The 17,500-nt window shown below is 37.3% G+C and overlaps 1 protein-coding gene and 1 long non-coding RNA gene across 4 annotated transcripts in view; one reads left to right on the forward strand and one right to left on the reverse strand.

Annotated features, from left to right (window-relative positions):
- Window positions 1–3,714, forward strand: part of LOC138350450 (uncharacterized) — a 4,654-nt gene extending 940 nt beyond the window's left edge. Inside the window, exon 2 of the long non-coding RNA XR_011222101.1 lies at window positions 1–3,714. This exon is cut by the window's left edge and continues 118 nt beyond it. This is a non-coding gene — a long non-coding RNA (uncharacterized lncRNA).
- A 10,045-nt stretch (window positions 3,715–13,759) lies between these two features.
- Window positions 13,760–17,500, reverse strand: part of LOC123769824 (glycine receptor subunit alpha-2) — a 119,338-nt gene continuing 115,597 nt past the window's right edge. For all 3 annotated transcript variants that reach the window (XM_069301318.1, XM_045761143.2, XM_069301319.1), the window contains one exon: window positions 13,760–16,246. In XM_069301318.1, the coding sequence (XP_069157419.1) occupies window positions 16,076–16,246 (171 nt within the window). In that variant the 3' untranslated portion in view covers window positions 13,760–16,075. The remainder of the gene's footprint in view (window positions 16,247–17,500) is intronic.

A 17,500-nucleotide genomic window follows, 5' to 3' on the forward strand; every position in this document is an offset into this window, starting at 1 on the left:
TGACCAGTAGAGAAGGTGACAGTATAAGTTATAGTGACCACTAGAGAAGGGGGCAAGGTAACATACAATGACCAGTAGAGAAGGTAACAGTTTAATGGTGACCACTAGAGAAGGTGACAGTGTAAGTTATAGTGACCACTAAAAGTGACAGTTTAAGTTATAGTGACCACTAAAAGTGACAGTTTAAGTTATAGTGACCACTAAAAGTGACAGTTTAAGTTATAGTGACCACTAAAAGTGACAGTTTAAGTTATAGTGACCACTAAAGGTGACAGCGTAAGTTATAGTGACCACTAAAGGTGACAGTGTAAGTTATAGTGACCACTAAAGGTGACAGTGTAAGTTATAGTGACCACTAAAGGTGACAGCGTAAGTTATAGTGACCACTAAAGGTGACAGTGTAAGTTATAGTGACCACTAAAGGTGACAGTGTAAGTTATAGTGACCACTAAAGGTGACAGCGTAAGTTATAGTGACCACTAAAGGTGACAGTGTAAGTTATAGTGACCACTTATAGAAGCTGACAGTGTACAATATAGTGACTTAGGTGTTGGACAGGTGTTTATAGCTCAAATTTTAATTTCAGTAAAGTTATATCCAATATGTTTAATAACTATTATTCTGAGTTGCAATTTGCCATATTTTTGAGTCTCAAAATAACATTGCTTAACATCTAAACAAATTCTTCTCGAGACGAAGAACTTTTGACATTTTCTCCTAACGAATGACAAAAAACATTTTTGCTAAGTATAGTAAGGTATACATTGTCTTAGACCTTTGTCAATTTCTATAAATATTGTTACTTAAAAGTCACATACGACATGTAACTTGCTTGGCCCTGTACATAGCTTCCTGCTCGAGTAAGTAAATGTGCGTTTCATAAATCACAAACACATAAATACAATGTTTTTTAAACGTTTTACGTTTCGATGTAAACAATAATATACAGAATAGTGTTGTGGTTATAATACAGCGTAACCACAACGTTTTAAACGTTCTTATTACATCGTTAGAACGTCGTCTGAACGTAAAATCATTTAAAAAAAATAATGTACTTACTGGGGTTTTCCCCCACTGGTGTTTATGTAGACAGCTTTGGTGTTATCGGTCAATACGGGCAACGAAGGGAAACACTAACTGGTGTAAATAATGGTAAAATATAGTATATTAGTTGTAGTAGGTGAATGTGATACAGTATTATAGATCTCATAAAATACAGTATTTTCGTTGTGAGTGAATGTGATACAGTATTATAGATCTCATAAAATACAGTATTTTCGTTGTGAGTGAATGTGATACAGTATTATAGATCTCTTAAAATACAGTATTTTCGTTGTGAGTGAATGTGATACAGTTTTATAGATCTCTCTAAAATACAGTATTTTCGTTGTAGTGAGTGTGTGTGTATACACGATATAAAGGGTGTGTTTATGTAGAGCACTTCATCTCTCGGGCAGTATATACCAGTTTGACTAACTTGACTGTTGTTGAACTCGCGTAGCATCCCACACTAGGTGTATATAGTCTCAGCAGTACTAGTTGGGCATTATTGCCTGAAACTATAGCTCGCAGTAAATGTGAAGATCATATATCAATGGATACTAATGTAAGGAGTTTTGACGAGTCTATATTTTTCCACCAATGTAGAATGTATACCATGTGCAGTTAAAGGAATGCAAATATTTTTTGTAAGATTTATACACGGTTCAAAAATGTTCGAGCATGGCCATAGCTGAGGAACAGTGTAGAGATGTATGGTATGGAGGGGTTAGGGCGTCCTCGCCCACTAGCCTTGAAAGGAAAAACATCCCTGGTTAGGATCCTGAGTATGGAGAGTCGACTGGACAGCGTTGCCTTTTTTGGAAAATTTTGAACATGGTCCAAAAATGTGTGAGCTTTATTGCAGCTGAAATACCTGATCAACCAGGCTGCGAGCAGCCGCGTCCAACAGCCTGATTGACCAAATGACCATCCTGGAGGCCTGGTCGGAGACCGGAACATGGGGCCGTTGATCCCCGGAAGCTACACAAGGTAGCTGGTGAGAGGTGTGAAGGACTGTAGGATGTAGGGGTTAGAGCGCTCTCACTCACCTGCCTACCAAGGAAGAATGACACTGGCTCGAACCTGTGTGGAGAAAGTTGTGTGAAGAGAGTTTTGCCCAACTATTTGTCTCTGTGCATCCGATCATATTTCACAACTTGGATGTAAACCGAATGGCAGGTTGTGTTCTCGAGGAAAGTCAAGAAACAATCCGGCTTCACTACGCAGCCAAAGGTCTAAATTCCAGCAGCAAAAATAGGTAACGTGAGTCCTGGAAACAAACATCATAGAAGATTAAAAATGGCATATTTTTGGATTGAATCTACTTAGATTGTGTAATTCTTATATATTATAAAAACGACAGTTTTTATCACATATACATAGCAACTTTTTAGTATATGCTTGTATTAGGCATTAGAGAAGTAAATGCAAGTTTTGTATATCTCAGATTTTGTATAATTCACATACACCCATAGTCACGCATACACACATGCATGGACAAACAAACATGCACACACTCAGACACAAACACATACGAGGTAGCTCTTATTGGCCTATATAAGGCAGCTTCTATTGGCCCATATGAGGCAGCTCCTATTCCTCCATTCCAAGCAGTTCCTATTGGCCCATTCCAGGAAGTCCCTATTGACCCATATGACGCACCTCTTATTGGTCCATTCGAGGCAGTTCCTATTGGCACATAAGGGGAAGTTGCTCATGACCCACTGAAGGCAGCTTATTTACATCCTCTCAAACACATTCTTATATATGTCAAACTTAACCTTGAAACAACCAAATGATCCCACGACTATTACGTTACCCGGTAATCTGTTCCACAAATCAACAACCCTGTTTTGTAAACCCGTATTTACCCAGGTCTTTCCTAAATCGAAACTTATCCAATTTATATCCACTGATCCGAGTTTCGAGATCATGTCATCCCTTGCTCTTTGTCTTTCTAGAAATCTAGAGATTGTAAGTTAGGTTTTTAATCTCTTTCTTCCAAAGGAAGGTTCCTAAATCCTGGGATTATATTTATCATTCTCGTTCGTGTACAAGACATTGTACAGTACATATCAATACCAAAGATAAAATATTTATCTATCGATGTAATGACTACGTAAAAAATCATATAGATCATTAGAAAAGCACATTTTCACACATTTTAAATAATATTTTAAACATTTATTGGGCTTATCTTAGATAACTTCCCACTAGAATATATAGACAAGTTCTTAAAACCATAATGTAATATTTAGCCTTAAGTCTAAAAATAGTAGAGAGCAGGACTAGAATTTACAAAGCAATTACGAAACCTGTGCATCTTCATTTATGGCGGCTGTGTTTACATTTATTAAACCAATTTAAGTGCTCCGAAGCACTACGAGCTTGTTTATAAAAATAATAACCTTGGGTTGTAAAGCTTCCAGGCTCGTAAGCTTTTCAATACATGTAAACAAAGCCTTCATGATTAAGGAAAGATATACAGGTTTGTGTTAGTGGTTGTGTAAAACTGAGGAATCCTGGCTCTGGATCACATTTCTCTCTAGGGTGGTTCCATAGGAGAATATTGTAATAGAAATGCTTACTTTTTCTTCAAACAGGCGCTAGTCAATGTTGTGGTTAGCTTGGATATAGAAAAGGTAATATTTGTCAATAAATAAAAAAAAGAATGTGTTATATTTTTATTCTCCATAAACCAAAAAAGTGTTCAAGAAAATAAACGGTTGTCAGAGATTTATTTTTGCGAATGTTTGTGTGTGTGTGTATGTGTATATTTCTTACGTGTGCCTGCAGGATCGAGCTGGTAACACTTGGTTCCTTGCCCTTCTAACCGTTAGTTGTTTAATGTACTCACCTATTTTCCTTTATCATATCTACTACATATATTTTTCTCTCCTTCTCACACATCCCCAGGAAGCAGCTGCTCAATTTTGTTAGTTCCTGCTACTATTTTTTTATGTAGTGATCTTTATCACTACATAATAATATGTATTTATTTGCATGTTTTTTGCATATTTTCCAATTTGTTCATGTGCTTCTTTAGATATGGGTGCCACACTACCGATGCATATTCCAATATTGGTCTCGTAAAGGTCGTGAACATTTTCTTCACTATTTCGCGATTCGTGTATTTAAAAGGGATTCTGAAGATGGAAAGCATAGTATAGGCTCCTCGCACAATGTTCTTTTAAATAGTCCTCTGATACTAGTTTACTATCCTGGACCACCTCTTGATCTCGTTCTTTATCCGATTTCTTTAAAACCTTTTCTCATAATTTGTATGTTGTGTGTGGCTTATTATCTCCTATTCCCCATTCCATAATGTGGCATTTATTCAGATTGAATTCCATCTGCCAGGTGTTGCTTTATACACCTTTCATATTTACCCCTCTCCATCTGTCTCCTCCCTCCTGTTTCTTAACTATCCCTCCTCACCCCCTTTTTTCCCTCTCTTCAAATATCCCCCTTCTCCCTTCTTTCCCCTCTATCTCTTCCTTAGTCTCAGAAAATTATACAACGAAGCACTGAAACTACTTAGAATAAGTCTATGGACAACACGATCAATATTTCAGATTTGTCTTCATTAAAATAGAATAGCTATAGCTAATTGACGATATTACTTTAAAGTGAGGCACTGGGGCCTACCCTAATTGGCCTATGAAATTCCTATATCAGAGATATTTCATGTTTGAAAGTAGGGTGAGGGTTTAAATGAGCGTACGGACACTGCCGCTAAGGAAGCTATCCGCACTTGTCCCATCTCCAGTAAAGGTATTCCTTATTCCGACTTTTACTCAGTTATTGATTCTTCCATCCTTGCCCATTGGCAAGGTTATTGGTCTTCTGTTACTGGTAACAAACTGCGTACTCTAAAGAGTAGTGTATCCCTGTGGCCTTCTTCCTACCACCGTAACTAGCGATGGGAAACGGCTCTGGCAAGGTTGCGTATTTGCCATAATCGCTTAACTCGCGTGCACTTAATGGAGCGCCGCCCTGCTTCTTATTGTCTTAACTGCATTGTCCCTCTTACAGTTGTGCATATCCTTGTTGAATGTCCTGACTTCCAGGACGAGCGTGTGTCTTGCTTTCCGACCATCCCTCGTGCTCACTTGTCCCTCGATAGAATTCTTGGTGAATCGGATACTTTTGACATCGTTCGCCTTATGCGTTTCTGTTCTCATATTTGCATCCTCAGTGATATTTAGCACCCTCTGATTATTCCACACATTTGATGGTGCTACATAGCCTTTCCGGCTTGGTTCCTTCTTTGATAATTACTTACTACTTAGCCCAAGCCTCTGGCCTTCATCCTTGGACAGACATAAAAACAAATATTCTCTCTTACAGATAGATTACTGGACTTTGTTGCAGTACTAATAGGTTACAGAAAATTATTTGAAAGCCTATATATTACTGACATCACCTAAATGGCCATCAAAGATATTCTCATATAAACTTAAATAATATAACAAAATTTATCGAAGTTTAATGAGAATTTTGTAGTAATGATACAGCTGGTGCCATCCAGAGCCAGAAAATGTCGCTATTAAAAGGCAAATTGATAAGTATTAATGCTGGTGCCATCTAGGGGCAGAAAATAATTTATCAACTGGCCAACGGCAGCCCATAAGGCAGGGTGTTGAGTACTACTGGTGATATCTAAGGGCAGAAAATGATACGATCAACAGGCCAACAGCAGCCAATAAAGTGGCAGCAATTACTGCTGGTGCCATCTAGTGGCAGAAAATGACATCAAAATAAATGTTACTATTAGTGCCATCTATGGTAGAAAATATAACTATAAAATTACTGCTGGTGCCATCTAGTGGCAGAAAATGGTACTATGGCACTACTGCTGGCGCCATCTAATGGCAGAAAAATGACAATATCAAAAACAATATTACTACTAGTGCCATCTATGGTCAGAAAATACAACTATGAAATTAACACTGGTGCCATCTAGTGGCAGAAAATGGTACTATGACACTACTGCTGGTGCCATCTAGTGGCAGAAAATGACACTATCAAAAAACAATATTACTACTAGTGCCATCTATGGTCAGAAAATACAACTATGAAATTAATGCTGGTGCCATCTAGGGGCAGAAAATGGTACTATGACATTACTGCTGGTGCCATCTAGTGGCAGAAAATAACACTATAATCTGGCCAACAGCAATCCATAAGGCTGGTCGGTGGGTATTACTGCCGGTGCCATCTAGTGGCAGAAAATGACACTCATCATCCCAAAAGCAGCCTAGTGACATTCCCTGCCCCTAGATGGCACTAGCAATAATAGTGCTGTTAAGAATGACATTTTCTGACACTAGAAACAAATTTTCAAACAAACAAAAGAAATAGAAATTTTCTGACACGCAGCAGTAGTGTCTTAGTATCATTTTCGACCCATAGATGGCACTAGTAGTAATTTCATAGTTGTATATTCTGACCATAGATGGCACTAAGAGTAATATTGTGTTTCATTGTGTCATTTTCTGCCCCTAGATGGCACCAGCAGTGATACCCAACAGCCTGCCTTATGGGCTGCTGTTGTCCTGTTTATAGTGCCATTTTCTGCCCCTAGATGACACCAGCAATAATAGTGCTGTTAAGAATGACATTTTCTGACACTAGATGTCACCAACAGTAATATATACAGCAACTCGCCCTATGGCCTGCTGTTGACTAGTTGGATTGGAGGTTATCGAAGTAGCTAGTGGGATGGATGGTTACTATAGTAATTACCGGAATGGGTGGTTGTCGAAGTGTTTAGTGGGAGTGTTGGTTAGCCAAGAAGTTAATGGGATGGGGTGTTACGGAAGTGGTTAGTGGGATGGTTGGTTTTCGTAGTGGCTATTGTGATGGGTTTGTGTCAAAGTGTTTTGTGGGGTTGGGTTGTTATGGGACTATTGGTATAGGTGGTTATCGAAGTGGTTAGTGTGATAGTTAACTATATAAGTGGCTAGTAGGATGGTTAATCGTGTCTCCACCTTGTGTGTGTACCCGTGTCCACTCGGTAAGTGTTCGTCAGATGTAAGCCCTGGGATGTGTGTGTCGACCAGGTGTGTGTGTGGCTGTTAAAGGCTTCCGGACCACACGTAACCAACCACATTCTCGCCTCTAATGGTATTTCCCTCTCAGAAAACCTGACGCCCACCTGGGCTTCACCTGAATGACGTCATTATTTCAGCTAGATGATGTCATTGTCTTTAAACGAAATGACGTCATTCATAACAGCAGCAGATGCATTTGTCCACTGTCACCTGGATGTATAAAGTGTTGTTAGTGTCTTTGTCGGATAAGAGCGGGCCCAGAAAGTGGTGTTACCAATTAGTTTAATTTTCCACTTTAAAAATATCCTCGCCAATAAGCAGATACAGAATAAAATCAAAGTAGCTTTATGTTATTGCATAAAGCACGTGGGCACGTTTGGGCATATATATATATATATATATATATATATATATATATATATATATATATATATATATATATATATATATATATATATATATATATATATATAATGGTGATCAAACATTTTGCAATTCAATTCCACTTGCGTTGCAAATTTATTGCCTGGGCAATATCCAGGAGGGTGCCGTGAGCAACCAGGTGTGTGGAGAGTGTCCCCAGGGTGAGGCCCTGAGCCTGCACGCTGGCGCTCAACACTCTACCCACCACTTGGCACCTCAAAGCATTTTGTTAATTCGTTTGATAACCTCTGTGAGCTGTCTGCCACTTGCAATTTGCAGATATTGCAACCAAGGGTGTCACGTACAGTGAATATATATATATATATATATATATATATATATATATATATATATATATATATATATATATATATATATATATATTTGTATGTGCATGTTTGTACAAATACAGATGTACGATAACATGTATTGTCATATACTTTACGTAGTTCTCCTATCACATATTTCTGTATATACAAAACAGCATTTCTGGAAAATAAAACAAAAGATATTTTTTAGTTTTTATTATATTTAAATCTAAATATGAAAGAAAAATTATGAAGAATTAATTGTAATTTAATCTCTTGATTATTTGTAACTTGCAATTATCCAGGTTTCAAACGTTATTTATTGCAACTATGTTGTATATAAGTGTTTAAATGAATCTGTATAGATGCACTGTATGTATAACCGTACAAAATGACATGCTTTATTGGAAACTGAAGCGTTTAAAAACATACGCACTTTTGCGACAAGTAATATATATATATATATATATATATATATATATATATATATATATATATATATATATATATATATATATATATATATATATGTCGTACCTAGTAGCCAGAACTCACTTTTTGGCCTACTATGCAAGGCCCGATTTGCCTAATAAGCCAAGTTTTCCTGAATTAATATATTTTTTCTAATTTTTTTCTTATGAAATAATGAAGCTACCTATTTCATTATGTATGAGGTCAATTTTTTTTATTCGAGTTAAAATTAACATAGATATTTGACCGAACTCAACCAACCCTACCTAACCTAACCTAACCTATCTTTATAGGTTAGGTTTGGTTAGGTAGCCGAAAAAGTTAGGTTAGGTAGGTTAGGTAGTCAAAAAACAATTAATTCATGAAAACTTGGCTTATTAGGCAAATCGGGCCTTGCATAGTAGGCTGAGAAGTGCGTTCTGGCTACTAGGTACGACATATATATATATATATATATATATATATATATATATATATATATATATATATATATATATATATATATATATATATATATATATATATATATATATATATATATATATATATGTCGTACCTAATAGCCAGAACGCACTTCTCAGCCTACTATTCAAGGCCCGATTTGCCTAATAAGCCAAGTTTTCATGAATTAATGTTTTTTCGTCTACCTAACCTACCTAACCTAACCTAACCTAGCTTTTTTGGCTACCTAACCTAACCTTACCTATAAATATAGGTTAGGTTAGGTTAGGTAGGGTTGGTTAGGTTCGGTCATATATCTACGTTAATTTTAACTCCAATAAAAAAAAATTGACCTCATACATAGAGAAAAGGGTTGCTTTATCATTTCATAAGAAAAAAATTATAGTAAATATATTAATTCAGGAAAACTTGGCTTATTAGGCAAATCGGTCCATGAATAGTAGGCTGAGAAGTGAGTTCTGGCTACTAGGTACGACATATATATATATATATATATATATATATATATATATATATATATATATATATATATATATATATATATATATATATATATATATATATATATGGTTCCAGCTTGAAAAGCACGGTTTTGGCTACACAAAAACGTATACATTAGACGTTTGACACATCGTAAGAGTAATCGTAACATCGTAAGAGCTCGTCCTTACGATCTGAGTTAAGCATCAGTGTATAAATATATTGATGCTGCACTCAGTACTCTTTGCTGTATGTCTTACCAGAATTTAATACAATATAGTGTATCATTATGTAATATGGAAGAGTTACATAATTCTGTATTATATACAGTTATATAATATTCAGCAAAATTATATAATATACGGCATGTAATTATGTAAAATAGCATAATTATAGAATGTACAACATAAAATGGTACAATATGCAGCAGTTATGAAAAACAGCATAATTATATAATATATAGAAAAATTATACAGCATACGACCTATAATTTTATAATACAGCATCTTTATTCTTTGAATAATTATTGCATAGTTATTCAAAGAATAAAGATGCTGTATATATTGTATACTTATGCCTTATTTTATATAATTATGTGATATATATATATATATATATATATATATATATATATATATATATATATATATATATATATATATATATATATCACTCGTAGAAAACAGCATAATTTCATAATACTGTTCACAATATAATTATTACTATTAAGGGCTTAGCTGTTTTCATTGTGTATTCCTGCGTGAATTTTGTATCAACTAAATCAATGATAAATATACAAACATTTATGAATACAGATTTTGAATTTGTTCATGTAAGTTTACCTCAAGTTTACTAACTTATTACTTGGAATACGAACCCATTCATTCATTCATTCATCGATTCATGTATAAATATACGTAGATATTACTGTATCGTTCACTCCATTAAGCTGCAGTAGTTCGTAATTCAGGTGATTATCTGTGATTACTACATTGTTATTCATCATCTATTAATTAATTAATTAGATTTCACTGTATGCATGTTTCTTTATGTATAGAAACTAGCCTATACATACAATCACATGTGTATATGTACAGATTATGGCCTATACATTCAAGCACATGTGTATATGTATGGAATATTGCCAAAACACACAATCACATGGGTATATGCTTAGGATATGACTTATACATACAATCACATGTGTATATGTATACATACAATAACATATGTATATGTACAGAATATTGCTAAAAATACAATCAAATATCTATATGCATAGGATATAGCCTATACACATAATCCCATGTGTATATGTATATATCATGACACATACAAACACATATCTATATAAAATATTGCCAAAAATACAATCACCTCAATACTATGTATATGCATAGGCTATAAACTATGCACGCAATCCCCTATATGTATATACAAATGTATGTATGTATATTTATACATATCCCCCCCCCCCAAAAAAAAAATAACAATTACGTATATTCATCAGACAATTAGCCTCACCATTGGGTACCTCATATATCTTCAATAACAATCTATAACATAAATTGTTCTGTAGATTCTGTTTTCATCAATGAACACCGAACATTAAGAACAATAATCATACAGGTCTTTTGTATAAACATTGAACAATAATCATACAGGTCTTATGTATGATCATTGAACAATAATCATACAGGTCTTTTGTATAAACATTGAACAATAATCATACAGGTCTTATGTATGATCATTGAACAATAATCATACAGGTCTTATGTATGATCATTGAACAATAATCATACAGGTCTTATGTATAAACATTGAACAATAATCATACAGGTCTTATGTATGATCATTGAACAATAATCATACAGGTCCCCTGTATAAACGCTGAACACTGAACAATAATCATACAGGTCTCCTGTATAAACATTGAACAATCGTAGAGATCTTCAGTATAAACATTGAACACTGAACAATAATCATACAGATCTTGTAGCTACAAATTAAGGAAGACATGAAACACATCATAGGAACTAATACATTAACGTGTATGATTTATCAATACATAAAAATAGTTAATAACTACATAAATAGAATACATAATTTATTCTTTATATCTAATAATACTAACCCGTTTTCTTAGTAATACATCTGTATGGCTGGGCTCTATGCACAAGCATACAAAATAAGTTGCTTTATTGAAAATAAAAAGCAATCTTTCTTCATTGGAAATAAAAAACATTTAAAACGTACGTTCTCTCTCTCTTGTTTTATTGGAAATAAAAAGCATTTGAAATGTACGCGATCTTTCTTCATTGGAAATAAAAATGATTAAACCACACATGTCTCTTGCTTTATTAGAAACAAAAGACGCTCTCGCCGACTACTAAGCCTGTCTAACATGACCAGATGACTCTATGAAGTGTATCACAGCCAGGGCTGCTCTGAAGCCTACATTATAGATGCTTCTCAAATCGCGTGACCGACCTGAATACACACCACTACACACAAAATTAACTCACAACTTAATTATAGAAGAACTTTATAAATAATAATTTGAATTGTATAAGAATTGTGTAAATAATAACTATATAATTAACATTTTATAATTTTATGTGATTATCAATTTTTTTTAATTTATAATAATTTATATAATTAGGTAATTATATCATAATATAATTATGTATTTAATATCAATAATTATACAAAGCGTCTTAATACTAATAATTAATATAATAACAATTGTGTTAAAATAATATCAATTATTTACATTTTTCGTAATATATATATATATATATATATATATATATATATATATATATATATATATATATATATATATATATTCCCACCAGGAGACTCGAACCCTAGCCAGCACAGAAGCCTTCCAGCAACTGGCATAACAGGTACGCCTTAACCCTCTTCACCACCTGCTCAGACCCTTAAAAGAGATGGTAATTTCGGAGTATTTAAATACACCAAAGATCAACACCTCCCAAGAGCACTAGAGCAAGTGAGGGGTCATTTAGACGTTAATTTCATCAAGTCCCTGTTAATATGGGAAGACACAGTGTCTATGCTTAAGGCACAACTCTCCTAAACACGAGAGTGAAGTATACAACTTTAGAACACTTTCCCACCAGGAGACTCGAACCCTAGCCAGCACAGAAGCCTTCCAGCAACTGGCATAACAGGTACGCCTTAACCCTCTTCACCACCTGCTCAGACCCTTAAAAGAGATGGTAATTTCGGAGTATTTAAATACACCAAAGATCAACACCTCCCAAGAGCACTAGAGCAAGTGAGGGGTCATTTAGACGTTAATTTCATCAAGTCCCTGTTAATATGGGAAGACACAGTGTCTATGCTTAAGGCACAACTCTCCTAAACACGAGAGTGAAGTATACAACTTTAGAACACTTTCCCACCAGGAGACTCGAACCCTAGCCAGCACAGAAGCCTTCCAGCAACTGGCATAACAGGTACGCCTTAACCCTCTTCACCACCTGCTCAGACCCTTAAAAGAGATGGTAATTTCGGAGTATTTAAATACACCAAAGATCAACACCTCCCAAGAGCACTAGAGCAAGTGAGGGGTCATTTAGACGTTAATTTCATCAAGTCCCTGTTAATATGGGAAGACACAGTGTCTATGCTTAAGGCACAACTCTCCTAAACACGAGAGTGAAGTATACAACTTTAGCACACTTTCCCACCAGGAGACTCGAACCCTAGCCAGCACAGAAGCCTTCCAGCAACTGGCATAACAGGTCTTTTAAGGGTCTGAGCAGGTGGTGAAGAGGGTTAAGGCGTACCTGTTATGCCAGTTGCTGGAAGGCTTCTGTGCTGGCTAGGGTTCGAGTCTCCTGGTGGGAAAGTGTTCTAAAGTTGTATACTTCACTCTCGTGTTTAGGAGAGTTGTGCCTTAAGCATAGACACTGTGTCTTCCCATATTAACAGGGACTTGATGAAATTAACGTCTAAATGACCCCTCACTTGCTCTAGTGCTCTTGGGAGGTGTTGATCTTTGGTGTATTTAAATACTCCGAAATTACCATCTCTTTTAAGGGTCTGAGCAGGTGGTGAAGAGGGTTAAGGCGTACCTGTTATGCCAGTTGCTGGAAGGCTTCTGTGCTGGCTAGGGTTCGAGTCTCCTGGTGGGAAAGTGTTCTAAAGTTGTATACTTCACTCTCGTGTTTAGGAGAGTTGTGCCTTAAGCATAGACACTGTGTCTTCCCATATTAACAGGGACTTGATGAAATTAACGTCTAAATGACCCCTCACTTGCTCTAGTGCTCTTGGGAGGTGTTGATCTTTGGTGTATTTAAATACTCCGAAATTACCATCTCTTTTAAGGGTCTGAGCAGGTGGTGAAGAGGGTTAAGGCGTACCTGTTATGCCAGTTGCTGGAAGGCTTCTGTGCTGGCTAGGGTTCGAGTCTCCTGGTGGGAAAGTGTTCTAAAGTTGTATACTTCACTCTCGTGTTTAGGAGAGTTGTGCCTTATATATATATATATATATATATATATATATATATATACGCGACATTAAATTACTTAGGAAAAGCAGTTTCATCCTGGGAGAGCCATCTGAGCAACACTTCATTAATATTGCATATATCAGAACTTAAGCTGAAGGATATTGCAATCCTTGCTCGTAAAGTTATAGCGGACATACGAGTATGTTGGAACTCTTTAAGAGCCCTGGTGTTGTAGCTGGAGCTCTTTAAGAGCCCTGGTGTTGTAGCTGGAACTCTTTAAGAGCCCTGGTGTTGTAGCTGGAGCTCTTTAAGAGCCCTGGTGTTGTAGCTGGAGCTCTTTAAGAGCCCTGGTGTTGTAGCTGGAACTCTTTAAGAGCCCTGGTGTTGTAGCTGGAGCTCTTTAAGAGCCCCGGTGTTGTAGCTGGAGCTCTTTAAGAGCCCTGGTGTTGTAGCTGGAACTCTTTAAGAGCCCTGGTGTTGTAGCTGGAGCTCTTTAAGAGCCCTGGTGTTTTAGATGTACCTCTTTAAGCCCCGGAATCGTGTGGGTGGAGCTCTTTAAACACCAGTTTTGGATAGAGCCCTGGGTGGATTGGGCATTTTAAGGCTCTTGGCGTTCTGGGTGGAGATCTTTACGACCCTCTGAAATGTGTGTGGAGCTCTTCAAATCACCTGGCGGTGTGGTGGACGTCTCCACGCTTCCTGGCGATGTGGTTGCGGCTCAATTCACCTATTTATGTTGTGAATGGAGTCTTTTGAATGAAGTCACCTTTTACCCTTTGGACTCTTGAGTCTAGAGCTCTATACACCTTTAAATCGGTGTATTTAGAGCTCCTTACACCCATCACTGACTCCTACATAATCCCCTGATAGTGTTTTAGTAAGTTATTGCCAGAAGGTCACAGTCTGGCTACAAAGAAATTGGATGGGGGGTGGGGGGGGCGGACAAATCCACGATATTAACCTCTGCACTGCTACAGACGTCATTTGTGATTACTTTGTGTACTCTAGTTGCTATCAGTGATTAATTTATATGATGCAGTCTCAGGCTGCAATAACTTTCTATGATGCAGTCTCAGGTTGCAATTACTTTCTGTGCTCTGTCACTAGCCGAGCTTTCCTTCTGTGCTGCAGTCGCTCTCTGTGATTGCTTTCTGTGGACCAGTCGTTATCTGTGGTTAATTTCAATGCTCCAATCACTAGCTGTGATTTCCTCTTATGGACAAATTGCTATATCACCATATGCGAATTTCCTCATATGATTTGTTTGATATAAGGACAAACATCCATAGATTTGAAATTTAGAATTTTGCAACATAAATACTCTGTAAGATATCGCCAATTGTCTAATGTTTTGTTTGTTCATTTGTCAGAAAGTTCTCACCAAATTGACTGGGAGATGGTTTCTTCAGTAACGAATTGTAAAATTCATTTTCATTAGGAACATTTTGAATCTGCCTTAATACAGATTACAAAATCATGTAATTTGAGTATTAGCATAGGTTTATATAATTTAGGTACATTTTTGACTGATCAGTTAAAGAGCAATTTGAGTCAGATCATTAATACACATTTATCTCACTAATACCTTATTAATATCCCATTAAAGACATTGTACCTCACTTCACCTCTTCCCCGCCTTTATACCCACACCTACTGAACTATAAATCCATCCTCCTGAAGATGTATTTTATATATATATATATATATATATATATATGTGTGTGTGTGTGTGTGTGTGTGTATTATTAAAAAAAAAATCGGGGGGGGGGGGGGGGCCATGTTGGGGCACTAAAGACATCATTAAAGAACTACGCTGATAATTTAGACCTTATATAGTGATTTGGCAATTGGCAGATGAATTATAAAACTGAACATTTGAATTTTAAGAAAACTTACTTTGTCCAAGCATCTGTCGTGTAACAATTTGGTCCATACGAGGCAGCTCCTGTTGGTACATACGATGCAGCTCCTGTTGGTACATACGAGGCAGCTCCTGTTGACCCCATACGAGGCAGCTCCTACTTACACCTACTCAAAGACATTCATATATATATGTTTAACCTACGCTTGAAACAGTATAGTAACAAGGTGCCGCTTAAGAACAATGGAATGAGGGGTAGCGCCACTACGAGATGTTGTTGAAGACAATAACATAAACTGTTGCGTTATATTAGTAAACTGAACTAGAGTTATACAATGATCTGGGGGTCTAGATAATATAATGACATTACTGGCATATAATGATCTGGCGCTCTAGATAATCAAACGACGCGAGAGTCTTAATGGAGCTCAATCTGAGTCAACATCACTAATTAGGCTGCTAGGCTCAGAGCTGAAGTTCAACTGGGACTCTAAATGAGGTAGTAACACCAGTAGCAGACGTTGAAGAGGCCAAACACAACAGGGAAAAGGATCCGACACCATTCGTCGATTCTCCTAGCCTTCATCTTGTTGGTTTGAGTGAGGGCCTGAACGAACTGCACCGGTAGAGTGGTTAGTTCCTCCGGGGTGCCCTTCCCCCCCTACAGGTGACAGGTCACCAGGCCGGGAGGTGACAGGTCACCAGGTCAGGAGGTGACAGGTCACCAGGTCAGGAGGTGACAGGTCACCAGGCCGGGAGGTGACAGGTCACCAGGCCGGGAGGTGACAGGTCACCAGGTCAGGAGATGACAGGTCACCAGGCCGGGAGGTGACAGGTCACCAGGCCGGGAGGTGACAGGTCACCAGGCCGGGAGGTGACAGGTCACCAGGCCGGGAGGTGACAGGTCACCAGACCGGAAAAGCAGCATAGAAAGGAAAAAGAAACAGAAAGAATATTTTATAAAGATGATCACATAGATGACAAAATACATGGATAGCAATGATCTATCTTGAGATGATTTCACAGTCATTAACAGATACATAATGATGTAATGATACAGTCATTAATTAAAGAGATTTTTTAATCGAACAAGGAACACAAAAGCACGAGCCCATCGTTATACCGATTGGATTATGGACTCTAATAATAATGTTAGAGATACCTAACTGGTATCGAACTGAGACTAATTCTTGCCCGTTACTGAGCGGCGCATGAGAGTCATACTCATCCACCACCACCATAGAGGACAGCAAGCCAATACTTTGTTTATATTAGCATGTGTAAACTTCAGTAAATGATATTAGGGTATTTTATGATTTATTTCGGTCCAAAAAGATGGTGCTTGGCAGAGCTTGGAGTAGTTGCGTCTAAGACATGAGGAAAGTATCAGCTCCTCTACGTCATTACTGATCTTTAAACACACTTAACCTAGCCTAACCTAATGAACAAATCTACAAGGCCCGTGATGAGGGTTCGACTCTACGTCCGGGATTATCGCAGACGCGCCTTAGTTGATTGCGCCACAACATGGTCAGAAGAATAGCAACCGGGAGTGCTACTGCCCTCACACGGATCCCGCAGCCTCTCCGAGACACAAACCGGGGTGTTACACAATTCCCTCCATGCACCCGGGCTCTGTCAACCAGATGTTCTACCTCTTCGCCCTTACTTCAGTACACACAGAAGGATCCGTGAGAGGGCAGCACCACTCCAGGTTGCAAATCTTTTGACCATGTCGTGGCGCAATCAACTAAGGCGCATTTGGGGATCATCCCGGACGTAGGTTCGAACCCTCATCACGGCCCTTGTGGATTTGTTCATTTGATGTATCACGCTATTGTGATTTCTTTGTGAAGTGTAGTGTAGCCTAACCTAGCTTAGCTTAGCTTAACCTAACCTAACCTAGCTTAGCCTA

The sequence above is a fragment of the Procambarus clarkii genome, chromosome 45, assembly GCF_040958095.1.
Source record: "Procambarus clarkii isolate CNS0578487 chromosome 45, FALCON_Pclarkii_2.0, whole genome shotgun sequence".
Classification (NCBI taxonomy): Eukaryota; Metazoa; Arthropoda; class Malacostraca; order Decapoda; family Cambaridae; genus Procambarus; species Procambarus clarkii.